This window comes from Alexandromys fortis, unplaced genomic scaffold (genome assembly GCF_014885135.2).
Source record: "Alexandromys fortis isolate MF-2015 unplaced genomic scaffold, M_Fortis_MF-2015_v1.1 scaffold_20, whole genome shotgun sequence".
Lineage (NCBI taxonomy): Eukaryota > Metazoa > Chordata > Mammalia > Rodentia > Cricetidae > Alexandromys > Alexandromys fortis.
In genome coordinates, this window is record NW_026067903.1 from 3,533,091 (window position 1) to 3,557,248 (window position 24,158).

Below are 24,158 nucleotides of genomic sequence, written 5' to 3' on the forward strand. Positions count from 1 at the left end.
GTCACAAGACACTGGCTGAGGAAATCCAAAAGGATGAATTGGAGAGTGGGGCACAAGATGTAATGAAATCAGATCAAGGTCATTGGCCAAGGAAGGCCAGCGGTTTTCTCTGTTCTCGGCAAACACTAAGCAAGTCCGTTCTATATGCATACGTGTGTATCCACCTTCATATATAGTTTATATGTACTGTTGTCCCTCAGTATTCATGGGGACCGGACTCAGGACCCCCTTGGATACTAAAACCCACAGATGCTGAAGTCCCTAACAAAATGGGGGGTAGCATTTACACATCACCGGTGTCCATTCTCTTGCATACTTCAAGTCTTGCATACTTCCTTCTAATACTTAAGGCAATGTAAATGCCATGTGCACACTTGGTACACTATGCTCTTTAGGGAACAGTGAGAATAAACATGCTTGCATATGTTTCCTATAAATGCAATTTAAAAATATCTTCCATCAGTGTTTAGCCAAAATATACGAACACAAAGTCCACTTGATATGGGGTGAACTATTAATTATTTTTATTAGATTTTTTTTTCTGAAATGGGGGTCTCACTCTGTAGCCCAGGCTGGCCTTAAACTTGAGATCCTTCTGACTCAGCCTCCCTTGTGCTAAAATTATTGGAGCCAGACACTAAGCTGGGCACAAAGTCTCTCTTCTAAGCCAGCCTCTAGATGACTTGTCTTCTTGGCATGCCTCTCCTGGGTTGGAGGGTGAATCACCCGTTTTCTTTAACTCTGAGAGTTGGGAACCCACACAGGACACATCCATGCCATGCTGGGCATATTGCTATCCTTTGAATTCCTGCCCACCCACCCTGAGCTGAGGGCTCCCCAAAGCTTCTAAGGACCCCCAGGGCCACTTTCCTACAGGCAGCCCATCTGTTGTCCTAATATGCCTCAGCTGCCAACAGGTGTTTTTGAAGCCTTAACAAAAAAAAAAGTATGTGTTTGAGTTATTTGGAGGTAACAGTGTTCTTTTCAAAAACACCAACAAGGAAAAGTTGGGGGATGGATGGAGATAAGGGAAAAATATGTAAGTAGGTCAGTGAAGCCAGAACTTACTAAATAATATCCTGGCAGCTTTCAAAGGGGCTTGACTGAAAACTCACAGCACGTCTCAGAGCCGGGAGGAGGGAGGGCGTGTACCCGGGCAGGGGCCCGAGTTCTGATCATCCATTTTGCTGCCGACGACAGCCAGAGCATTTCCTCTGACACAGGGTGTCCTTAAGGTGGTCACTGATCCTTCCCCACACCCTTGGTGGCCTCGCCCACCCTCCCAGGCAATTCACAGGGGCCCAGGCTTCCGGTCTGGACAGTACCTGACCACGGAGTGAGTGCACACGATGAACTCGGGCTTGGAATTCCATTGGTGGTAGGTGATGTAGTAGTGGGTCTGTAACCAAATCCACTGCTGCCCTTTGGTTAGAAACCGGTAACAGCATGACTTCCCTTTGCCAAACTGCATCACTAGGGGGAAAAGAAGTAGACTTTGCATGTCACAATGCTCACTGAAAAGGGACCCTTCTCCCAAGACTTACTACTAAAATCCAGAAGTTCTAGAAGACGGCACCAAACATGCTTATTTCCCTAGTTGCACTGTAGTTTAAGTGACTATCATCACACAATCTGATACTTTCGGGGGACTGTAAGGTGCTAGAATTGATTTTAGGGCCTCATGCTTACTAGGTAATTGATCTGATTTGGTCATACTGAGTCAAACCAAAGTATTACTTCTTTTTGTTTGTTTTGCTTTTTCGAGACAGGGTTTCTCTGTGTAGCCTTGGCTGTCCTGTCCTGGGACACTCTGTAGACTAGGCTGGCCTTGAACTCACAGAGATCTATCTATCCCTGAAAGCTGGGATTAAAGGCGTGAACTACCGCCACCCTGCATGAAGAAATTTTGTTTTTGTTTTTGTTTTTTTGAGACAGGGTTTCTCTGTGTAGCTTTTGGAGCCTGTATTGGCACTAGCTCTTGTAGACCAGGCTGGCTTCGAACTCATGGAGATCCGCCTGCCTCTGTCTCCGGAGTGCTGGGATTAAAGACATGCACCACCACTGCCTGGCGAATGAAGAATTCTTAATACAATGATTTCACATGTTCCCAAATGCACTAAGGCTGAAAAAACTCTTCACGTAAGGGCACACAAGGATAGGTTTTCCAGCTGGAGATTTAAGTAGAAAGAGGCCCTGATTTTCTTGGGATTCATCTTCCTGCAGGTGAGATGCCTTTGGGACTTCAAGAGCTGAACAGAGGATGGAGCATCCAGACACTGAGAGAAATGGACCCAAAATAAACCTGCCAGCCAGCAACTGATGGGCATCTACAGCTGTCACCAACAGTTGAGTCTCAGCCCACACCGTTTTAGAACAGAGAGTCTGGCATGGATGCCTGTAGCCCAGGTCTCTCCCTGCAGCTGCATGGCTGCCTAGAGACTCTATAGTTGCATCTGCAGATGGCTCCTTTGGGGGGTATACAGGACAGAATGCATGCCGGTGGTTTATTAGCTCACGTGAGGCAGAAGCATAAATTATGGATCCAAGGAAGAGGACCAATTTGGATTTTATTACCAGAGTGCCGGTGATTTAGCGTCTTGTAATGAACACAGTCATGAGGAATCTTACCTAGGGAAGCGAAGCTGGCAAAGGATTCGCCGCACTGTTCAGATTTGGATCTGAGTAGAGAAGCCTGACAGAGTGGACGTGTGGGCTCTACAAAGCGAGCACTTCTTGCCCGAGTCGCAGGGCAAGTCTATCAGATGCCTAGTGTGACTCTGCCACCTGAGAGGCTTCTCTATGCTGGCAGAGGCAGAGGCAGCCAGAGGTTTAAAGCAGCGACGCGTCTCAGATCTGAATGTGCATCGCCATCGGCCGCAGGGACTTGTGAAAACGGATTTTCTCATTCCTGATCCCTGATGGAAGGAGCCTGAGAGTCTACAGCTGGAGCTACCCCGGTGCTTACATAGCTTGCTTAAGCTTCCTTCATTTTTGAGAAATGAAGGGCTAAGATGAAGATGAACTTTCCATCCTGACAGATCTAGCAGCAACTCCAGCGTGTTCCCTTGTCAACAAGGACGGTACAGAGAAGAAAGTCCTAACAACCATTCTAGACAAGGCAACTACTGAGGGCCACTGTCTGTCGTCTGTTAGCTCAGAGTCCACAGCTCAGTTTTTGGGAAACTGTTCCTCATCAAAGCTGAGAGCTGGCACTAAGCTATGACTCTGAGTGGTCGGTTTCTGATTCTTCTTGTGAAACGCGGACGAGAAGAGTTTGTGATTCCTGCTGTCCTATGGCATGAGGCCTATATTGAATGCTTGTCGGAATGTTCCCCTCTTCTGTGGCACAGAGTCCTCTCTGACTTTTCCATCAGCTGTAGAGGGGCCCTCCAAATTCCCCTCCACCCTCAAGATCCTGTGCATACCTCTGCCACACACCGGCAAATTCACCTGCTTCTGGATTTCCCAGTAGACTCTGGCTGGGTGGGCAGTCCGGAGAAAAAATCTAACCCTACCTTAATTCCTTGATTAGGATTAAAGAATGTGACTCATCTCGTTGACAGTGGGATGTTGCTGGGGATCAGGGCAATGCCAATTCTGAGTTAAAGTAGGACCCGTGGAGTTAAGCATGTGAAAGAACCCATTAGCCCACGTCATTGCTGAGTGGGACACCATGCCTGCCCCCACTGTGGCAAGCTGACTTCCAGTGGCACAGAATCTTGCTATCTGGACCCTCGGCAGGCACACAACTCTCGGCTGGGCTGGCGAGTGGTACTCACGGTGCTGGTGGCACCTGGCCAGGAGCTCCAGGTCATCGATGTGGTAGTAGTCATAGCCTGAGGTGCCGAGTACTTCAAAGGGCAGGTACCCTATGATCGGAGGGGCTCTGCAGGGAGGCAAGAGGAACTCTTTACGAGAGGAAACTGCACAATGTACAAGCTGTTTGTAACACTTGGTGAGGAGGGGCAGTTTGCACGCTTAGTGGTTTCCATGGAGGCCACGTTTATCAAGAACCAGGGGCAGGAAAGCAGTATCGCAATGATGCTCAGGATCAGAGAGCCCATATTGAAAAGGAACCTCACTCATTCCAGCATGTAGGCATTTCATTCCTTGGGATAACTTGACCCAAAATGTTAACAAGAACTTATAGATATTGGAGAATTTAAAATAGCTATCAACTGGGTCAACCCAATGCTCAATGAAAGGGCAGGGAGGGGATGGTTGCTAGTTCACAAACCGGGAAGGACGTGCTATGTAGGAACGAAAGCATTGGGCTGAAGGATCCTAGGAGGATCAAAGAAATCAGAGTATTTCTCTCCCCACATCTGCTTTTGACAATCAGGAAGTAGGAACGGCCTAAGTTGGGTCCATCCCAAAGATGTCTTGGGGCTGAGACATCACTCTGAACGTAGGACCTGGGCACAAATGGGATCCCGACCTTCCCCTTAGCTGGGAACAACTGTTCTATCACCAAGGAGTCCTTCCCCTTCTATGTACCAGGCTGGACTTCAGTCTCCCAAGCGGAGCCTGGCTCCTGCAAACAACTCTTGAAAAGGACCCAACTCAAATATGTTTTTCTTCTCACAAACCTGTGATCCAGAAATAAAAATTTCCATTCCAAGCTATGCCTCGAAGTGAATTCCTCTAAAGGTTCGTCAGCTACACACATTTCCTGTGTTGGAAAAGGAAGAGAGAGAGAGAGAGAGAGAGAGAGAGAGAGAGAGAGAGAGAGAGAGAGAGAGAGAGANAGAGAGAGAGAGAGAGAGAGAGAGAGAGAGAGAGAGAGAAAACAAACCAGAATGTTGCTCAGGGTGCCAAATGCTCACCCTTGGTTGGTTCAAAAGGAATTGAATGATGGGTTACCCAAGCTAAAACGACTCTGAGCCAATCTCCAAACGGTGCTGGACCGAAATTCGTCATCTGTACTTAATTTCTGTATTAGCTGACCCTAAATTTATTTCACAAACTGGGAAAAGTACCTAGAAGCCAAACTGTGACTCACCCCCTTCCCATTATCTGGCCATGTAGAAAACTTGAGGTGAGGGCTTTTCCTCTGAATTCGAATCAAGAATTTAATTCCATCCACATTTGTACCAGAGATAGGAAGTGTGACAACGGAAGGGAAAATACAATAAAGGCTCTCAGTTTTTTGACTCACAGTCTGAGGTCCACCTACTCAGCACATATGCATAATGATGGTGCAAAGATATGAAGCCTGGCCAAATATCTTTGTAGATTCATCACCAACGGGTGCTGCCTTCAAACCAAAATCCCACAGGAACCTGGGGCTTTGGGATGGGCCCTAGGGGCAGACCAGAACCTCGACATTTAGAGTTTTGAAAACTAATTTTTAAATCTAACTTTATCGCGATTTTATTCCCTTCCGTAAGGATCATTCATGACATGTAACCAAATGTGATGTCACTGAAATAGGTCCACATCGTGATGTCCCTTGTTGGGAACTTGCCTTTAAGAACTGCGGTGTCGCCAGCCGCACAGTGGCGATGAAGCAGACCTCCTTTCCTAGCGGCACACGGCAAGGTCGCGAGAGGGTGTTGTCAAAGCCATTACAGGAAGGGCTAGGCACTGGTGGGAGGAAGACGCACAGGTTAGCCCTGCCTGGCGACAATAACTAACCTTTACCTGGCACTTCCTGCTTTCAGGAGTTTAGGCATGTTGCCTCGCTCCATTTTTACCGCACCCTGAGGAGGTAGGTGAGCCTGTTATTCCTACTGCACAGAGAAGGAAACTGAGACACTTGTTTGAGGCCATCTTCCTGGCTGAACTAGGAATTGAAGCCACGGCAATAACCACGAGACCCCCACTGACCCTCACTTCTACTAGCTATTCAGAATTTGCTTCTTGTGTTGGGGAAACCGCTCTCCAATAAAAGGCCCTCCTTCTACAGCAGTGGTTCTCAACCTTCCTAATGCTGAGACCCTTTAATACAGTTCCTCGCGTTGTGGTGATCCCCAACCATAAAATTATTTTCATTGCTATTTCATAACTGTAATTTTGCCACTGTCATGAATCGTAATGTAAATATCTGATATGCAACCTCTGTGAAAGGGTCGTTTGACCCCCAAAGAGGTCACGGCCCACAGGTTGAGAATCACTGTTCTCAAGGAAGGGCCTGGATGCTGGCTTTGATGTTTTAAGGGTGAATTACATTGTCCAGCAGTGTTTCCATTGCTGATAGTCCCAGGAGAAGAAGTGGTGGCTTCACAAGCATGAAGGACTCTGTCTCATTTTAGGGAGTCTGGGATGATAAGAGGCCAGACCACTGGGAAGTTGTCCTTGCAACTTAGATGGTTGTGGATGGATCTGGGATGCCCTCCATGGGGGGTAAAGGCTTAATTTCTAGTTTATGCTATTGGGCAGTGGTAAAACCTTGAGGGATACACTTGGGATATTCTTGACTCCTGGGGTCTGCCTTCGAAAGGGATTATGAGACTCTGGTTTCATCCATGTTGTCTCTTTTCCAGGCACAAATTATGCACCTCTGTTCTGCTCTGTGATCTGTGCTCCCTGGTGTGACCATCCTCCTCACCACAGGCCCCAAAGCAACAGGACAGTGGATCATAGACTGAAACCTCAGAAACCCTGAACCAAAATAACTTTTAAACTTGCTAAACATCAACAAGTATGTGATGACATCTCTCTCCATGAGTCTGTCGTTTTCCTCACAAGTCTAAGAAGACATGACTGCCACCATTTTAGATGGGGAAACTGAGGTCTGGAAAGGTCACCTGACAGCCCCAAAGGTCTTTGCCTAAGTCCAGTTCTCAGAGGATAAAGGATTTGGATCTAAATTCACATCCACCAATGTGTTGGAAACAGGCTCCCAATGTCCTCCTATGATCCCCCTGGGTTCTTCCTGGGGACAACCAGACCTTTCTTCAGGGTAACTGTGAAGAACTACATGACCTTTTGGGCCAGAGAAATTCTATTATCTGTAGATTGAATTTTTGAGGGGAGGAGAGAACCTGGTTAACTATGAAAATAACCAACTTGGCCCATCCATAGAATCCTCAAATTTCAGTGTGTGGCTGGCTACCCTGGGTCCTCTGGTTTGGTAACTTGGGTTCCGCCCAGATCACATAATTAAGTCATGGGTACTTTCCAGACCTCCACTGACTAGCCGTGATGTGGCCAGGGCTGAGGATCCCTAGAGGAGCAGGCCGCATGACCTTTCCTTTAAAAAATGTGGCTGGTTACAGATGGTCCTTCACAACTGAGGCCTCTGAGTCTGTACACTGTACCAACTGTGGACCCCATATATTTGAAAATATCTGAAAGAAGCCACTACATATCTATGGAACACACACACACACACACACACACACACACACACACACAGCCTTTCAACATCATTATTCCCTAAGCAATTCAGTAAAACCATGTAGCATTTGTATTTTATTAGGCACTGAAAGCCATCTAGAGATGGTTTTAAACATATCAGGGGTGTGAGGGGAGATAGGAAAATACCATACTATTTTATACAGGGGACTTGAGCACTCACGGGTTTTGGTATGTCTGAGGTACCCGGGAACAATCCCCAATGGATACTGAGGGGTGTCTGCATAACCTGTGCCTTCTAAACTCACAGATTCTTCAGCACCATTAAGCTTTCCAATGTAACCAATAGCAAATGGAACATCAGAAAACCAAATTCATTTTAAAATGGGATCTGCAGGACTATAGTTTAGCTTTCCAATCATTTATTTTTTTTACTTACAGGTTTGTAAATGAATCTATAATGTGGTCTGCTCTCCGCTAACATGAATAAATTCATTTTACCCAACACATTCTCTGAATTCACTCATATAAATACTAATAAATGTTTCCAAACACGAATACAAAGTGAGTAAAATAAAAAATAGTGGTCTCGAGAGAGTTTACATCTGTCATGAGCTGACTTAAGACTATTGTAGACTCGTTTTGTGGGGTGAGCCAAGAGATTTATCAAGAGAAAGGAAAACAATCCCACATAAGGGAAGGTCTGCAGATGTGAACATCTGTGCAATAAAAAAAAAGACATTAAAAATTTCCCAGATGTGAAATACTCTCTGCTTGAATCGAAGAGACATTACCCTGCCAGATAATGACCTAATAAAATTCTCTTGGCTCTTTCTGGAATACCGAGACCTTGGAGACAAGCTTCCGAGGTCTCCCTAGGAACTTAAGAAGGCCGCCTTCTCCCCGAAACTGATGCACCTGGCTTGAGCCACCCTTTGGCTACTAAACCCACACGCTGCCAGCAAGAGCCTTCTCCCTGATTTCCTGTGAGGAGTGGACAGAAGCTGGAGAAGGAAACACCTGCCTAAGGCATGCTCCTTCCCTAAGGAGAGCAGAGACCGGTGTGGTGGACATTAGTGGGATTTTGCAGACTTTCCACTCAGCCTGGCTGCCTTCCAGCCCAGTTTTATCTGCTCTTTTATAACTTCAAAGGCTTCAAAGGTGAAAATCCCCAGCTCTGCCCCCATCCTTGTTTAGGGAAGTTCCATTATTACTGGTAGCCTGCATTTAGATGCATATTCTACAGACGGGCCCCAAATTGCATTTTTTTTTTCAACCAGCTTTCCCACCGAAAATCTTAAATACCTGAGAGCCTGATCCAGGGTGATAGACAGCAAACTGGGGTGAATGTTCTAGTCAAGGCCAAGAGGAAGGCCTTGCAGAGGAAGTTAGGGAAGGACACTCTCTTACACAGCGCTGGTTAAGTGTGAAATGACTTTTTTTTTTGAAGCACAAGGCCCCTCACGTGTTCCAGAGGCAACACACATGCATACCGTACACCCGGCCTTCGCAGCGTACTTAGCATCTGAATTAACTTTCGGGCACTTCAGATCCCAAGGCAGTTTAAAGCCATTAATTAAGGATTCAATTACCTATTTCAATTTAAATAATAGAAAGAATACATCTAATTACAACTGGCTTTCTTATGTCTCAGGAGGATTTGCCACCTACTGTCTGTACAGCCTTTCTTCCTCTGGTCTCCCAAACTCGTGATATAGAGGAGTGTTTCTCTCTTGCTCCATTTTCTTTCTAGAGTCTGCTTACTTAAAATTGATGCTACCCTTGCCAAAAGCGGGCCTTTCCCATGTGGGAGCCAAGCTTTACTTCCTATTTCCAGCGCTGAGCTAGTTCTCAGCACAGGTTTTCTGGAGAATGTCTCAAGGACGACTTCCACTTGATGCTCAAACTGAGCTTAGGGCTCAGTCCAGGAAGGAACGTTCTGATCTTTGCCAGTAACTAGCACACAGACTTGGGAACCCTGGGGTGGCTTCTCCTTCGGAGTTCCTCTACTCTGGCACTGTAGGAGGGTTCTAGAAGTCACTGGTATTCAGGCTAGCTCACTACCCGGCTGATGGATAAACACTGGTCCAAAGGAGGCCTGGGCAAGATAGTGTCTGGGAATTACATGACACAATGGCCATCAAAGGTTGACAAACAGCGGCAGTGCCTAACAGAGGACTGAAGAGTTTATCTGGAGAGATGCATGGTGACATTGCTATGGACCTTCAAACTAAAATGTTTGCTCCAAAGGTTCTCAGGCTCTGAGCTATCCAATAGCATCTCTATCTTAAATACCTTGAACGAGTTGCCTTGGGTTGGCATTCTCGGGAGTCTTAAAATTAAACTCCCAAGGTTCTTTGGGTATTTAGATTGTCTAACTTCCTTGGAACATACCTGAGGTTGGCTCCCAAGTATGTCCCATGGCAAAGCTGACCTCCCAGATCAGTCATGATAAGGACACAAGGCTGGGAGACTTCAGATGGCAGGAAAACTTGTCTCAAGGGGTTTAGGACAACACCGGGGGTGGGGGTGGGGCGGGAAGGGTCAGCACTAGCAGCAGATGTTAGCTAGCAGCAAAGGGGAGGAAAAAGATGCCCTGATCCTGCTCCACGCAGCTCATAGCTCAGTCTACTCTCCCCAGATAGGCTGCTGATTAACTACTTGCAGAGTCTCCGGGAAAGCATACACTAGTCCACACAGAGAGTAAAGGGAGCTTTCTGGGCGTTTCTTGAAACAAATGAGGATCAAGCTAATGGTATTTGGGAAGACATGGCTTAGCAGATTCGCTCAGCAGAAGGAGGAGTTTTCCAACCCCCCAAGTTTGACAGATATCCTACATATTTCTGGGTTTTTGGACCATCAGGAGGAAAATACTCTTCAGTCCATTATGGGGCATCGTCTCACACAAATAAAAGCCGATTTCAGATTTTTGTTTTTTACTTTGCAACATGGTTAATTGGGTATGTTCAGAACAGCCAGATATTGGTTCCCAGCATGCTTTATTGGGTATGTTCTGAGCAGCCAAATAAAAAATGTTCTTGGGCGACAGTAACGCACACTGCTACTTCCTGGCCTGAGCACCACCTACCTGGTTCACATCATGCTTGGCTATTTTGTTTCTGCCAGGTCTGTGTGGTGAGAAGTAAGAGAGCCATGAGAAGGCTGGGTTTGCAGTTTGCTGAGCTGAAGAAAGAACATTGCTCCAAAGGGCAACTGTATGTCTCACTCCAGTCTCTTCTACTTCCTGCCATTCACTGAGTATTTTCAGGGGACCAGAGGACCTTGGTGATGGAACTAAGTCATCCCCTGAGGGGTGGTGTGGGTAGCGGTAAATTCTTCATGTATTGAGGAAACTGAGCAACTTCTTGAGCTCCTCATCCTGTCTGCATATTTTTGGCGTATTTTCAGTTAGAATTATAGACCGTCTTGCACACGAAGTCACTCTCAGATGAGAGCAAATGGAAAGACGCAGCTGATGATGAATGTCTGCCCAATCCTTACTGCTCCATTGTAATATGGACTTGAGATGACTGTGCAGGATCATGGCTTGTTATTGACCATGACCTGAAACCTACTGATGCCTAATCTGAAAGCTGACCTCCACTGGGGGAGGACTCAGTGCGGCGTGGCTGAGTGAAGAGCTTGTTTCCCTTCTAGTGCTGAGGGGCCAGTGATGCTCACATCAAAACACCAAATAAGAGGTTTCCAATCCCCTGCCTCTGTATCCAGGGAGATCTGGAGTGTCTCTGCCTTGATCTCTTAAACCAAGACATCTTAATTAATTCAGCACAGGGAAGAAACAAAACACAGAAGCAGCAACCTCAAAGCCAGGCAACCTACAGAAACCCCAGGGAACACATGGAACCAAGTGTTAGAAGCTGAAAGGCCCCGGTTTTTGCCAGCACTTCAATCTGGTGCTGTGGTTAGAGGCAACTAGGTAGAATGAGGGCAGGGAAACTTTTATACTCTGGTGTGTGGTTTCTGGAAAGCCCAGGGTGGAATGTTTGCTGAGGGTGACCTATTTGGAACCATACCAGCAACTTTTGAAATACTGTGTTCTGGATTTCAGTCAGATGCACATTTAAGTCCAAGGCTGGGAGAGGACCCAATAAAGGCTTTCTTTTTTGCCATGAAATGACCTATCAGGAGTAGAGTCCGCTTCTTACGACCCCTGAAAGCAAAGATGTTCATTGTATTCTTGATGTGTCTCTAGCTGCTTCCTCCACGCTCTTGTAGCGGTAGGGTAAGGGATATGACACTTGGGTACATGGAGTTTAGGAAGGTCCTCTTGACCCCTGTATTTAGTTAGAAGAGTGAGAAAAAGCAGTGTGTTTGTTCAAAAGTGTCTCTCCTTGTCTCTCTTTGGAGAGAACATCTGGACAGGACAGCCAAAGTTCAAAAACAGGCTTTTTATTTTCGCGAAGCTCTAGAAATCGTCAACACTCAGGGCAGAGGAAGGCAGGACTCCTGCATTCAGAGGCTACCCCATGCTCTCCACCAGCCAGGATATTCCTGGGAAAGGATGGGACTTGCGGTCACCTAGCCCAGTCTGTATTCTTCAGGAGCCTTTTGCCAGGCAGGTCGGAAACTGTCCTCAAGTGAATACTTCTAAAAAGACTCATTTCTTGTTTCATTTCCCAACATATATTTCTTCACATGTTAAAAAGTCTTATGTTTGATACCTTCTTCCTAGAGCATTGGGGCCAATGATCATTTCCTGAGGGGTGCCCAACAAATATACAATATGACACTTTGCTTAAGCCTTTGGGCAATTCTGCTGTTTATGCAACAAACTTGGGTGATGGACAGAGATGAATGGGTGGTCCCAAAACTCCCATGAGAAAGCATAATCTCACCAGTGGGGACAACGGTACTCCCCTCTCTTCCTTCTATGTTTCTCTTGCTCCCTTGCTCCCTTCCTCCCTCCTTCCTTCCCTCTCTCCCTTCCCTTGGCCAAGGTCAGGAAACTGGAGGAAAATCAAAGTGTTATCCAGGGTCAACAAGAAAGCAGACAGGAGCCTCATGTATGCACTGTGAGGGTCTCCAAAAGCTCTCATTGGCTCAGAATCATCCTGTCCCTCCCCTGCTCTTGCTCAGATGGAACCCAGGGTCCCATGCCTGCCACCTCCATCACCCAGTTCTACACTAGTCCTTGTGTTTTAAGTTGATACCTAACAACTGTACATGCTAAGGAGGAACCAAATGATGCTTCATGTATGTTATACAATGTTCAAGTCATGGTAAGCAGCGGTTCCTCCTCAAACACTGGCCACTTCTTTTTTGGTGACAAACACCAAGGTCCTTTCTTCTAAAGTTTTAAATGAGTGAAATAGTATGGCTATCCCTAGTCACCCTACCGCGGTAGAAAAGGGCATTAGAATTTATGTCTAATTATGTTTGAATTACGACCGAACGAGGTCTTCTGAATGCAGCTGGTAATGGCGTGGCTTAAACAGTATGTGGGGTCCCTGGCAGTGGGACCAGGATCTAACTCTAATGTATGAACTGACTGTGTGGAGCCCACTCTCTTTGGAGTGCTTAGCATAGGGGCGGGGTTGTTGTTGGTGGTGGGGTGGGGTGGGTTGGGGGGAGGGCCTTGGTCCTGCCTCAGTGAGGTGATGGGACAGACTTAGTTGACTCCCCAGGGGAGGCTTCACCCTCTCTGAGGAGCTGAGGGGTGCATGAAGGGTAGGTGGGGGAAGGGGAGAGCGGGAAGAGAGGAGGGAGGGGGAACTGAGATTGGTATGTAAAGAAGAATAAAAAACTAAGAAGAATTTATGTCTCTAGTCTGACTGTGGCCAGCCTACACATTTCACTTGAGCTCTTTTGCATTTGTGCCAAGGTCTCCATTTACACTTGGGGACTCTTGCGCCAACCAAACCTTTGTCACATCAGCCTACCCAAGAAGGTCTGGAGAGAGATGACGTTCTTGGCGTCAACATTTCTGCTTTTGATGCCGCGTGTTTCTAGCAGCAACAGTTAAAAAGAAAAAAGTCACACATAATTTCCACACATTCTTTCAAGCAAACAAACACTGTCTCAGCTTGAAGTGAAAATAAAGCCTTGCTACTTAAAAGATAAAAGATGAAAACACAGCTTAGGTACTCAGAAGGAAGCCTATTTTCTTGAAGCCTTCTCAGATGTGATGCGTGACAGGATGATTTGAAACGCTATTTGGAATTTTTTTTTTTTTTTTTTTTTTTTTAGGAAGGGAAACATAAATTCACGGGGTGCAGGATGGCGGCTCACCAGCCAGCCACGAGTGACCCTTTGACCTGAGCATGGGTACTGTTGGCACAGGGCCATGTAGGAGCAGCATCCCAGAGTGCTCAGTCTGAGTGCCGTGCCTTTTCCCTCTGTGCATTCGGCCATTTAGGATAGTCTTCAGCGGTGGCAGTTGCCATGACAGCCAACAGGGACACCTGTTTCAGATAGTGTGATAAATCACTACAGTATCAGTTTAACACTAGCCTTTTTCTTGTTGGCGCTGGGGACTGAGCATGCCACCGAGCCACATTCCAGGCCCACCCTGCATTTAGATATACAGCTAAGCATCTCTGTGCACCACCACCACCATCCATCTCTAGAACGGTACCTTAGGAAATGGAAGGTGCACACCCTGCACACCCACTCAGCAACTCTCCACTAGCCCCTCCCCCAGCCTTGGGCAGATACCCTTTACTTTATCCTTGTGGATTTAGTTATACCAGGAACCTCATATGCATGGGATCCCACAATGTCTGCCCTTCGACAACGGGTTTATTTTGCTTAGCATCATGCTTTTTTGCAAAGCTCTTCTATATTGCCGCATGCATCAACATTGCCTTCTTTTTCAGGCGGAGTAATAATCTGTTGTAGGGATACTGCACACTTTTTTTTTTAAATCCTTTCACCTACGGATGAACAATTGGACTGCTTCTACCTTTTGGCAATGACACTTAATGTTTCTATTGGCACAGATGCACAAATACCTCTTCAAGCACTTGCTGTTACTTCTTTTGGCTATGTAATAAGAAGTGGGGTGACTGGATCGTGTCGTAGTTCAGTTTGGGGTTGAGCAAATCAGCACCCACACTTTAAGCCTATTCTAAATGTCCACTTACATTCAATGATAAAGCTGACGGGAAGGAGCACTATTTGTCTCTAGGGAATGATCCGATAATGAACTCATGAAGTCCAGGACTCCTGGAGCCAGGATCTTTCCAGCCCTCTCCAACTGCATGACCCTAGGCTGTGGGTCCCCTGGTCTAGCATTTTTGAACGTGGCCTAAGAATTTGCATTTTGACAAGCTGCCTCATTCAAGGAATCACCGCTCTGGGCCTGGCACAACACTGGCTTTTCTACCAGGGGTCTTCAGTCAGGCAGCCTGCAAGCAACCACTTACTTCTATGGGATGGCTCCTAAGGCTACCTCATGAAGCTTACCCACGCCTTTCTGATCAGCCAGATCAGACACGGTCAGGCCTTGGCTTTGTGTAGACTTAGGGGCCCACATAGGAGACCGAATCGCCCCTCCCCATCACTTACCATCATAGTCACATGGATCGCTGGATAGATTGGTCCTCTGAAGGGCCAAGTCAGCCATGGAGGCCACTCTCCAGGCAAAAGATCCTGAACGAGGACCTGAAAATCACTCTGTTTTTTTCCCTCTACTTAGCCATCTTTTAAATGAAGCATGCGTGTCTACTGAAATACCACGCGGCCAAGGATCATTTAGGGTGGAAGGGAAAAAAAAATCCTGGTTAGCCTCAGCATTAGAGTGCGGTGCCAGGACTTTGGCTTGTCCCATTGGAACCAGGGACTAATCTGGCTGGGGCAGCAGCCTCAAGTGGGTCCCGAGTCAAAGAGTAGTAACCCAAGCAGCAGCAGTTAGAGCTGTTCTCATGTGCTCCCCGTGCCTCCCCCAGGCCCTCCTCCTCAGCTCTGCAGCTCAGCATCCTACTCTCTTTCCCTCTGGCTTCCTTCCCTTCTCCTCTTCTCTCCTCCTCCCCCACTTCCCATCAATGCCGTCTCCTATTTTTCTTTATAAAATATTAGATTTTCCCAACGCTATCTGTTTTGTGTTGAGTCTGAGGGCCACAGCAACTAAAGAAGCAGGCCCTCTGTGCTCTGCCCAGAATAGGACCTGGGTTTGAAATTTCTGGCATTAGACCTGCGTTTCCATTTTGCATAGCTAACAAGTCAAAATGAATGTTCAGGTCTGGTTTAGAGTTTGTGTCTCTGCCGCTAGAGGCTGGGCAGTTGTCTGTCTGGGTAGTTTCTGGAAATAAGACTGATTTCTGCCGGCTAGTTGATCCGTTGTAGATTCCTGACTCAAGGTAAAAGAGGCCCTTTATTGTGCACAAGGGCCTTAGCGAGTGACCTTGAGCCAGATCTATTAAACTGGGCTCACAGTGGGATTGTATGGGAGAGATAAACATACAGGGAGCAAGAGGCAAATCCGGGTGTCACAATTCAGGCTTGCTTAGTAGACTAAGTAGGCTGGGTCTGTTCTTTATTAACTGTAAACTATTTCTCACTGCACAAAATTATCCCACCAGCCGGAAAACAAATAAACAGAACTCATGTAGTTGAGGGTGCATGCGCACACCGGCACAAACTGGTGTGTGTATGTGTTCTTGAATGGGAGAGAACACAGATGAATACACACACATACACACACACACACACACACACACACACACACACACACACACACACGGTCCTGGGGACAGGAAAACCCAAATGCAGACATGAAATAATTCTTAGGACCTCCTGTGCATGTTTTGCATGATAAAAGACACCGTCGAAAGGATAGGACAATTAAAGCTTACCATTGTTGTAAGAGCGAAAATTTCCTACAAATTTTATGTATTCATAAGTTGGAAATTCCTTTGGGTTCAAGCTGCCTCTGAGAAGGTGGCAATAAAACTCTAAATCGTTGTCAGCTGGGCCGTTAAAGGGAGGAGAGAGAAAGGGAGAGGAGAGGTTACACAGACGCCAACCTAAACAAGTCGTGCCTTCATGATCTACGCCACGCATGGCCTGAGTGGATTTCTTCCTATAACGAACGGACTGTCGGATCTGGCTTCTAACCCTGGAAGCTACAGGCCTGTCTCTCCATAGCTCATCCATATTCCGTATTCTATACTTGGACCCAATTAGTCAATTTGCTCACAGATGTCTGTGGTTGGTTGTGTCGGCATCGATTAGTTCTGGTTGTTTTCACATGCCGTACTAAAATAAAGCTGCTCGTATAGAGCCACTCTCTTTAATTTAATCTTTCCTTGCTTTGCTTTGAAGGGAAATCAGATGTACGACGGGACCAATTATGCACGGAAATGGACTGGGGCCTGAGCAAATGCAAGCATCTTTGCTACCGCCTGCAATTGCGTATGCTTCGTTAAGCGGAGCGTGGTAAGCAGGCACCGAGGCCCGCCTTCTAGCTGGGTTGCCAAATATTTTGATATAAATCTCAAACTCCCATGAAATTGCACATGTATATAAATAACCAGATGACAGCCCCAGGAGGACAGACTATGGATTTCCGGCCTGATTATTCAATTAGCGGTTGGTTATTTCGCTACCACAGAAACTTTACCTTTTAGTATTCCCTAAAAGCAGCAGGCTGCTCGCTGACTTTTGCCCTATTTATTACCCCCATGTGAAAAGGCATCTCCTGTCATACACGCAAAACATGTTATCCTTATGAGGCCGTACTTGCAACTTTTCCACATAAAAGCTAAAATGTCTTACATTCTCCAAGTTCCAGTTTTAGCTTTCCCTTAAAATATACCTCAAGGGATCTTGGAGATGTTCTGAGTCACGAGGAAAATTATTCTTAAAATTAGTCCTCCCCTCTTAATTCATTCTGACCTCCTTTCACGAGCTAGAGCTAATTCTTGTCTTGAGATTCAATAACAGCACCAGGAAGGTGAACTTACATTTTAGGAATTCTGGGGAGGGGGAATCCGTCACAAGCATATGGGAGGAAAGCATTTTATAAACTTCAGAATGTTCTTGTTCTGGAAGGAAATTTAACAAGTTCTGATCCATGACATCCGACTGCAAGAGAAAATAAAGAGAAAAGGCATACGCTCGACCTAATGAACTCCAGAGGGGGCAGAGCCCCAGAGTTCTCGGAAGCTCAGCACTGATGTAGAGATGAAAACTTGGGGGCCACATGGTCTGTGAAGACTCTCCATGAACCACCCATCCTCTTTTCTGGGGAACTGCCACGTGAAAGCTTTTACAGGGGTTGGGACCACAGCTCGACGAGAGAGCTCTTGCTTAGAGAACATGAGGACTTAGCTGCAAATATATAGATTACAAGGTAAAAGTTTTAGGGACATCTATTTATGACTCTCTCCGTATCTCAGGGGACTTTGTAGAAGAGGGGGTGGAAGGAACGGAAGAGCCAGAGGATGGGGGGGCTATCTTTTGGACACGTACGGCTGCTGGGCTCGTGAACTCACAATGGCTGTGGGCATCTTCCCAACACCTGTACAAGATACTAGCCCCCATCACCATTCCATCACAGAATGCAGAGTCAGGGGCAGGGGTTCTTGAGCTATTGGCAATTAATGGTTTCTGGGGAAGGGGGAGTCATCTAAGTAGCCACAGCAACTTGCCCATGATCTTGTAAATAACACCCCCACCCCATGTTCGTGTAGGCAACGCTCCATAAACACACTGGGTCGTACCAAAGCAAAACAAAGTCTTGAGAGTAGGAAGGGGGCACATTGGTTAGAAGAGGGGGCCCGAGGGGAGTGGGAGGGAGATGAGAGAGGAGGGTGATGAGAGGTGAGAATGATTATAACACATTATGTATGAAGTTGTCAAAGAACAAAAGCATTAAAGGCTTTTTTAGATGCTCTCCAGTGCCCTCGGGAGATTATTGAAGCGTTGGTATAGCGTTTTCACAGAACCTGGGCTGCTGTCATCTCTAACAGCCTCACAGTGCCTGAGGCAACGTGAATGCCCTGCTCGGAGTTGTATCCTTTAGAGACTAACAACACGGAAAAGGGGTCTGCGTATGGTCAGGGAGGGCAGTTTTGTCTCAAGGGTTTCCAACCTGCAGCTGGTTCGGTCTGTTGGCCAGGAGGATTCTGCACTCGCTCACAAGCCTGTGTGTGCACTTGCTCACACGGATATGTGCACACTCGCTCACATTCATATATGCTGCTGTCTGTGGCTTAGGGAGAAACCAAGTGTCAAGTCTGACCCCTGTACAGAGAACCATGACCCTTCCTGCCTTGGAGAACCCTGTTTGCCTAGACTCCTGACTTCTGGCTGGAGTCGGTGAGGACCATAAGGAGCCCTGGAGAGAGGTCAATCACTCATTTAAACAACCATAAAGCGAACGCGGAGTTCCCTGGAACTTTAGCTCAGCTGAAAGCTACTGTCTATTTCTCGTAGGCCCCTATTTCATGGAGTTGGAATTTGTTCCCCTGAGGGCTCAGATAGTGGGAATACAAAATGAATACTGCATACGGTCCAGGTCCAACTCTGTCCTCCAGAACTGCCAGTGGAGTGAACGGAAGTGGATATGGTCTTGAGCTGTGACAGAAGGCACCAGCCCACACAGATGCTGAATCCTTGGGAGGTGGCCAGTGTGACTGAGGTACAATGGTTTGACTAGAGGTGTGTGACGAGGAGCTCACAGTGAAGAGAGGAGACCCGCATGGCTCACCCTCCTCCTCATTTTCCCCTAGTAGATAACGCCCAGTCATGTAGCTTTAATGCCACCTGTATGGGGCTCGGCTCGAATCTTCACCAGCTTCAAGCACACAGACCCAACCTTCCATCAATCACTCAGATTCCCCAGGACCAAAGAGTCATAGGTAATCCATGTCATCTTAATTCTTCCCTGTTCTCTCTGCATCTAGGGTTCTCATCTCTACAGATGGTACTACTAATTGGTCACCAGGTCACCTGGTACATCACCCATGAAAGAGGCGTTCAGATACCCTTACACCTTCATTGCCACACCCAGATAGTTCTATCTTATAGTTTTTATTCCTATGATGAAACACCATGACCAAAAGCAATTTGGGGAAGGTCTGAGCCAGGGTTTTTTCTCTTTCTTCTCTCTCTCTCTCTCTCTCTCTCTCTCTCTCTCTCTCTCTCTCTCTTTCTTTTTTTCAAGACAGAGTTTCTCTATAAAGCTTTGGCTGTTCTGGAACTCGCTCTATAGACCAGCCTGGCCTCATACTCAGAGATCCACCTGCCTCTGCCTCCCAAGTGCTGAGATTAAAGGTATGCACCACGTTTGCCTGGCTTAGCTAGGGTTTCTATTACTGCGATGAAACGTTATGACTAAAAGCAAGCTGGGGAGGAAAGAGTTTATACGATTTACACTTCCACATTGTACTTTATCACTGAAGTCAGGACAAGAACCCAAACAGGGTAGGAACCTGGAGGCAGGGGCTGATGCATAGGCCGTGGAAGGGTGCTGTTCACTGGCTTGCTCACAGGACTTGCTCAGCCTGCTTTCTTATAGAACCCAGGTCCACAGTGGAATAGGCTCGCCCCCATCAATGGCTAATCAAGAAAATACTCTCCAGGCTGGCACACAGCCTGATCTTATGGAGGCATTTTCTCAGTGGAGGTTTCCTCCTCTTGGATGGCTATAGTTTGTATCAAGTTGACAAAGAGCTGGCCAGCACAACCGATCTCTTCTCAACTTGACACCTAAACATTTCGCTGTTAAGTCACAACTTTTTCTTTTCTTGGTCATCCCCAATATCACACATTAACAAAGACATCACAATATAAGACATTTTCTCTAAACTTAAATTCAAGTTCACTATAAACCCCCAAATCTCTCTCTCTCTCTCTCTCTCTCTCTCTCTCTCTCTCTCTCTCTCTCTCTCTCTCTCCTTTCTCTTTCTCTCTCTCTCGTTTAGTCTCTCAACTGTGGGCATCTCTTAAAAATCAAAAATTAAATACTTTCTTACTTCAAGAGTGAAGAACCAGGGCACAGTTACAATCTGAACAGAGCAAAGCCAAACTCCCAATAGTGTTAATAAAGGAATTTCCAGCATCCAGGGCCCACTCATGATCTCCTGGGCTCCTCCAAAGGGCTTGGGCCAGTTCTCTGGCTCCACCCTCTGCAGAACACACAGCTTGTCTTCTAGGCTCCAGCCAGCCCCACTACACTGCCGTTGCTGTTCTTGGTGGTCTTCCCACGGTACTGGCATTCCAAAACTGCTGGGGTCATCTGCTGTAACCGGGCCAATGACCTTTCCCCAATAGCCTCCCATAGGCTCTCTTTGTGGTGCTAAGCCTCATGATTCCTTCAGCCTGGGCCTTCAACTGCCACTGAGGCTGCACGTTTACCAATGGCTTCTCCTGCCCTTTCACAGTGCCAAGCCTCAGCTTCTTCCCATAACCCCTTCCTGCCTTCAAAACCAGTACCAGCTAGATGACTCTTACACTACTAAGTTCGCCTGCTGGCACAAGTGACAGCCTCGGTCACTTCTGGAACACAGCTTCAGCGTGCTGACTCTGGAGAAACACAGCCCAGAATATTTCACATCAGTGATGCTGGTCTCTACCTAACCTCTACTAATTTCTTAGCTCCACCTAACCAGCGCCAATTGTCCCAGTAACACAAAGGTTTAACTTCAGTGGTGCCAGTATCTTGTTAATCATGGCTGGCTCTTCGGTCCCAGATGACCGGAAAGACAGCTCTTAATTCAAAATAGCCAACGGCCCTGATAGTCTTTAAGCTTCCCTCTGAAACTTGACAAACCAGGCCTCCATCTTCTGAACTGCTCTCAATATTCTTATCTCACAGGCTCCTACAAAACATCCCACTGAGCTCTCAATACTCAGTGGCTTTTCTAGTTCAAAATTTCCAAGTTCTTCCACAAGCCTCCCCAAGTCATGGTCAGGTCTGCCGCAGCAATGCTACACTAAGCTCGTACCAACTAGTCCTTGCTGGGGTCTCCATCACTGCAATGAAACACCGTGACCAAAAGTAAGTTGAGGAGGAAAGGGTTTATTTGGCTTATACTTCTACATCACTGTTCATCACTGAAGGAAGTCAGGACGGGAACTCAAACAGGGCAGGGTTTATTTTATTTTAGACTTGCAGGTAACAGTATCTCGCTGCAGGAGGTCAGGGTAAGAAGTCAAGGCAGGAACCTGGAGACTGGAGCTGAAGCAGAAGCCAGGGGTGCTGCTTACTGGCTTGCTCCCTATGGTTTGCTCAGCCTGCTTTTGTTTGGTTTTGCTTTGCTTTGCTTTTCAGGGCAAGATTGCTCTGTGTAGCAGCTCTATCTGTCTTGGAACTTAATTCGTAGATCAGGCTGGCCACGCACTCACAGAGGTCCACCTGCTTTTGCCTCTTGAGTGCTGCTGGGATTAGAGACATGTGCCAGCCCCCACCCAGCTAGCCAGTTTTCTTATGTAACCTCTGACCACCTACCTGCCCAGGTGTGGCACTCCTCCCGCCCCGACCTGAGCTCTCTTACATAAATCACTAGTCAGTCTGATGGAGGTGTTTCCTCAATTGAGGTTTTGCTTCCCCGAGAACTCTAGCTGTGTCAAGTTGTCAAAACAAGCAAACAAACACCACCAAAACAACCAACCAGGACAGTGTCCTTGGGGCTGCTTGGTGTCGTGCCCTGTAATTCTCTCTACTCCACTCCTTCTGTGGTTCCTACCTATGTGGATCACCTTTGTCTCTTACCTGAGTCATGACATGGACAAAATGGGCTTCGCACCCCAGTGCTGGTCCTTGTCCAATGTGACCTCCCTAGCAGCCAGAAGAGGTCCTAGTCATCACCTGATTACCACCGTCCCTGGATTTCCCCCGTCCTAAGAACAGAGGCTCAGCTCACCCCAGTTTTTAAGCTCTGTGCCCTTTGCCTGCCCTCTATCCCTAGCACCGCCCGCTTTACCAGCTTCCCATTCTTCCATAGTTCAGGTTCTTGGGCCTTCATCCAGCTGGACCATCCCACACCTTTGTGCTCAGCGAGCTGTTGAGCTTTGAAGACACATCTTCTGAAGGAGCTTGCGGCTTCCTTCCTGAGCACGCTCTCCCTAGCTACTCACCCCGGGCCCCTCTTCCGATGCGCTCTTATGTCATATTGTTGCTGTGGCCTATGGACCTGTGAGGACAGCCCCTCGGCTGGATTATCAGCATGCCTTCATGTCACAGCAAAGCCCACAGAAGTCCCAGAAGGGCTTTAAACATTGGCTCTGCGCTTTCCTCAAATGCAAGAAAAAGGAGGGGTAAAGATTAAATGAGATGGAAATGCTGCTGACCAAATAGTATACAGCAAACACTCCATCAATGCTAGGTATGCTGAGCAAACACTCGGGGAATGCGTATAGATGCAGCCACACTGCAGTGATGGTTGCTTGCTCATTCACCTGCAGACTGGTGTCCTCTGCTTCCCTTGTCACCCACAGGAGCCCCAGAGCTGGTTCGGTGCTATGTCCCTGATCCCCAGCATGTCATGTGGACTAGCTGGACAGCCAGCCCCATGAGAGAAGGTTTTAATAAGTGCCCAGAGAACCCCAAGTATGGGTGCTGATTTCACATGACAGGCTAGGAGGTCTACAAGGAAACAATTCCAGAAAGGGGACTTCTTGCGTGGGATCCAAGAGTAGGATGGAGTTTGGGAGACGGTCAGAGTGGAAAGGAACTCCAGCCAGAAGTCAGTACACACACCCAGCACACGGCAGTCAGAGGATGGGAGCAGGGGGCGGGGCAGGTAGCTATGGAAGAGGAGGTTGCAAAGAGAATGCCGACCCAGGTTGCAGAGTCCTGGCTGGAGGAATTAGTGCACCAGGAGGGCACCGAGACTGTGAGAGCCGGTGGTGGGCATAGGATGGACAGTCCCTGGCTTACAATTTTCTGACTTGCCAATGGCCCCAAGTGGACTCACAGTCTGCAGAAATTGCACTTAGAATTTTGAACTTTTTATCTCTTCCTGGGCTAGATATACGGGGTCCACTCCTCTGTGGGGACCTGGGCAGTGGCGGGAAGTGACTTCCCCGGGTCAGCTTCACAATCACGACGGAAGCTCCAGCATGTCCCGGGATGCAAAGCCAAGGCACAAACCCGGGTCCATGTCATGCATTTCCGACTTAATGATGATCACAGCTTGCAGATGGGCTCTTCAGGACACCACCCTGTTACAAGTGTGAAGAGCGTCTTGCAAAGCAAAGAGGTCTCACGTTTATAGTCTGAAGGGTGGGACACCCAAAGCTGGGTTGGAGATGCTCCGAGTGTGGAACAGGAACCAGGAAGGGAACAGGGAGCAGGGACAGGGTTCACAAGACTAAATTCACTGCTAAACTCCAGCAAGCAGTACTGAGGGGTCCTGGGTGTCAGGCTCCATTTTGGGAGTCCGAGAAAGCATCACGGAGCAGGTAAATCCCTCCCATCCTGGAGCCAGCATTTAAGGAGGTGTGAGGACCAGGGACAAGGGGGGTTGGCTGACTGGGAGCGAGGAAAGGAAGTATCCAGGCAGCTTACACTGGAGACACGAGTTCGTACCTCCGTCAACACACCCTGCGGTCACTCTTTATCCTTCCTCCGTTTGGCTCTCACCACCTCCCTTCCGGCACTCGGGATTTTATTTTAAGCCAATTCCCTCTAGCATTTTTAGCATATGACTAATGCTCATCCAGATGACAGTAGCCTGTCTTCTTAAAGATATTTCAGACTCTTGCAAGCCCGAAGCCCCTCCATAGTCTTTTCTCTGAGGGTTCCATCTAAATCCTTCCCCTAGGGTGGGTGTGGCAGAATGAAGTGAGAGACCTTTTGGCCTAGGGCCTTAATGTGGGAGAGCAATGTTAGGCTGGAGGGCTGTGGGGCACAAGGATGAATGACTATTTAGAATGAAGACAAATGGATAGGG

At 47.4% G+C, this 24,158-nt stretch overlaps 1 protein-coding gene across 4 annotated transcripts in view; it reads right to left on the reverse strand.

Moving 5' to 3' along the window:
• Window positions 1–24,158, reverse strand: part of Npas2 (neuronal PAS domain protein 2) — a 185,840-nt gene that overhangs the window by 39,140 nt on the left and 122,542 nt on the right. For all 4 annotated transcript variants that reach the window (XM_050134744.1, XM_050134746.1, XM_050134747.1 and 1 more), the window contains 6 exons: window positions 17,223–17,343; window positions 16,113–16,226; window positions 5,468–5,586; window positions 4,590–4,672; window positions 3,780–3,886; window positions 1,326–1,473 (listed from right to left, as the gene is read on the reverse strand). In XM_050134744.1, the coding sequence (XP_049990701.1) occupies window positions 1,326–1,473; window positions 3,780–3,886; window positions 4,590–4,672; window positions 5,468–5,586; window positions 16,113–16,226; window positions 17,223–17,343 (692 nt within the window). The remainder of the gene's footprint in view (window positions 1–1,325; window positions 1,474–3,779; window positions 3,887–4,589; window positions 4,673–5,467; window positions 5,587–16,112; window positions 16,227–17,222; window positions 17,344–24,158) is intronic.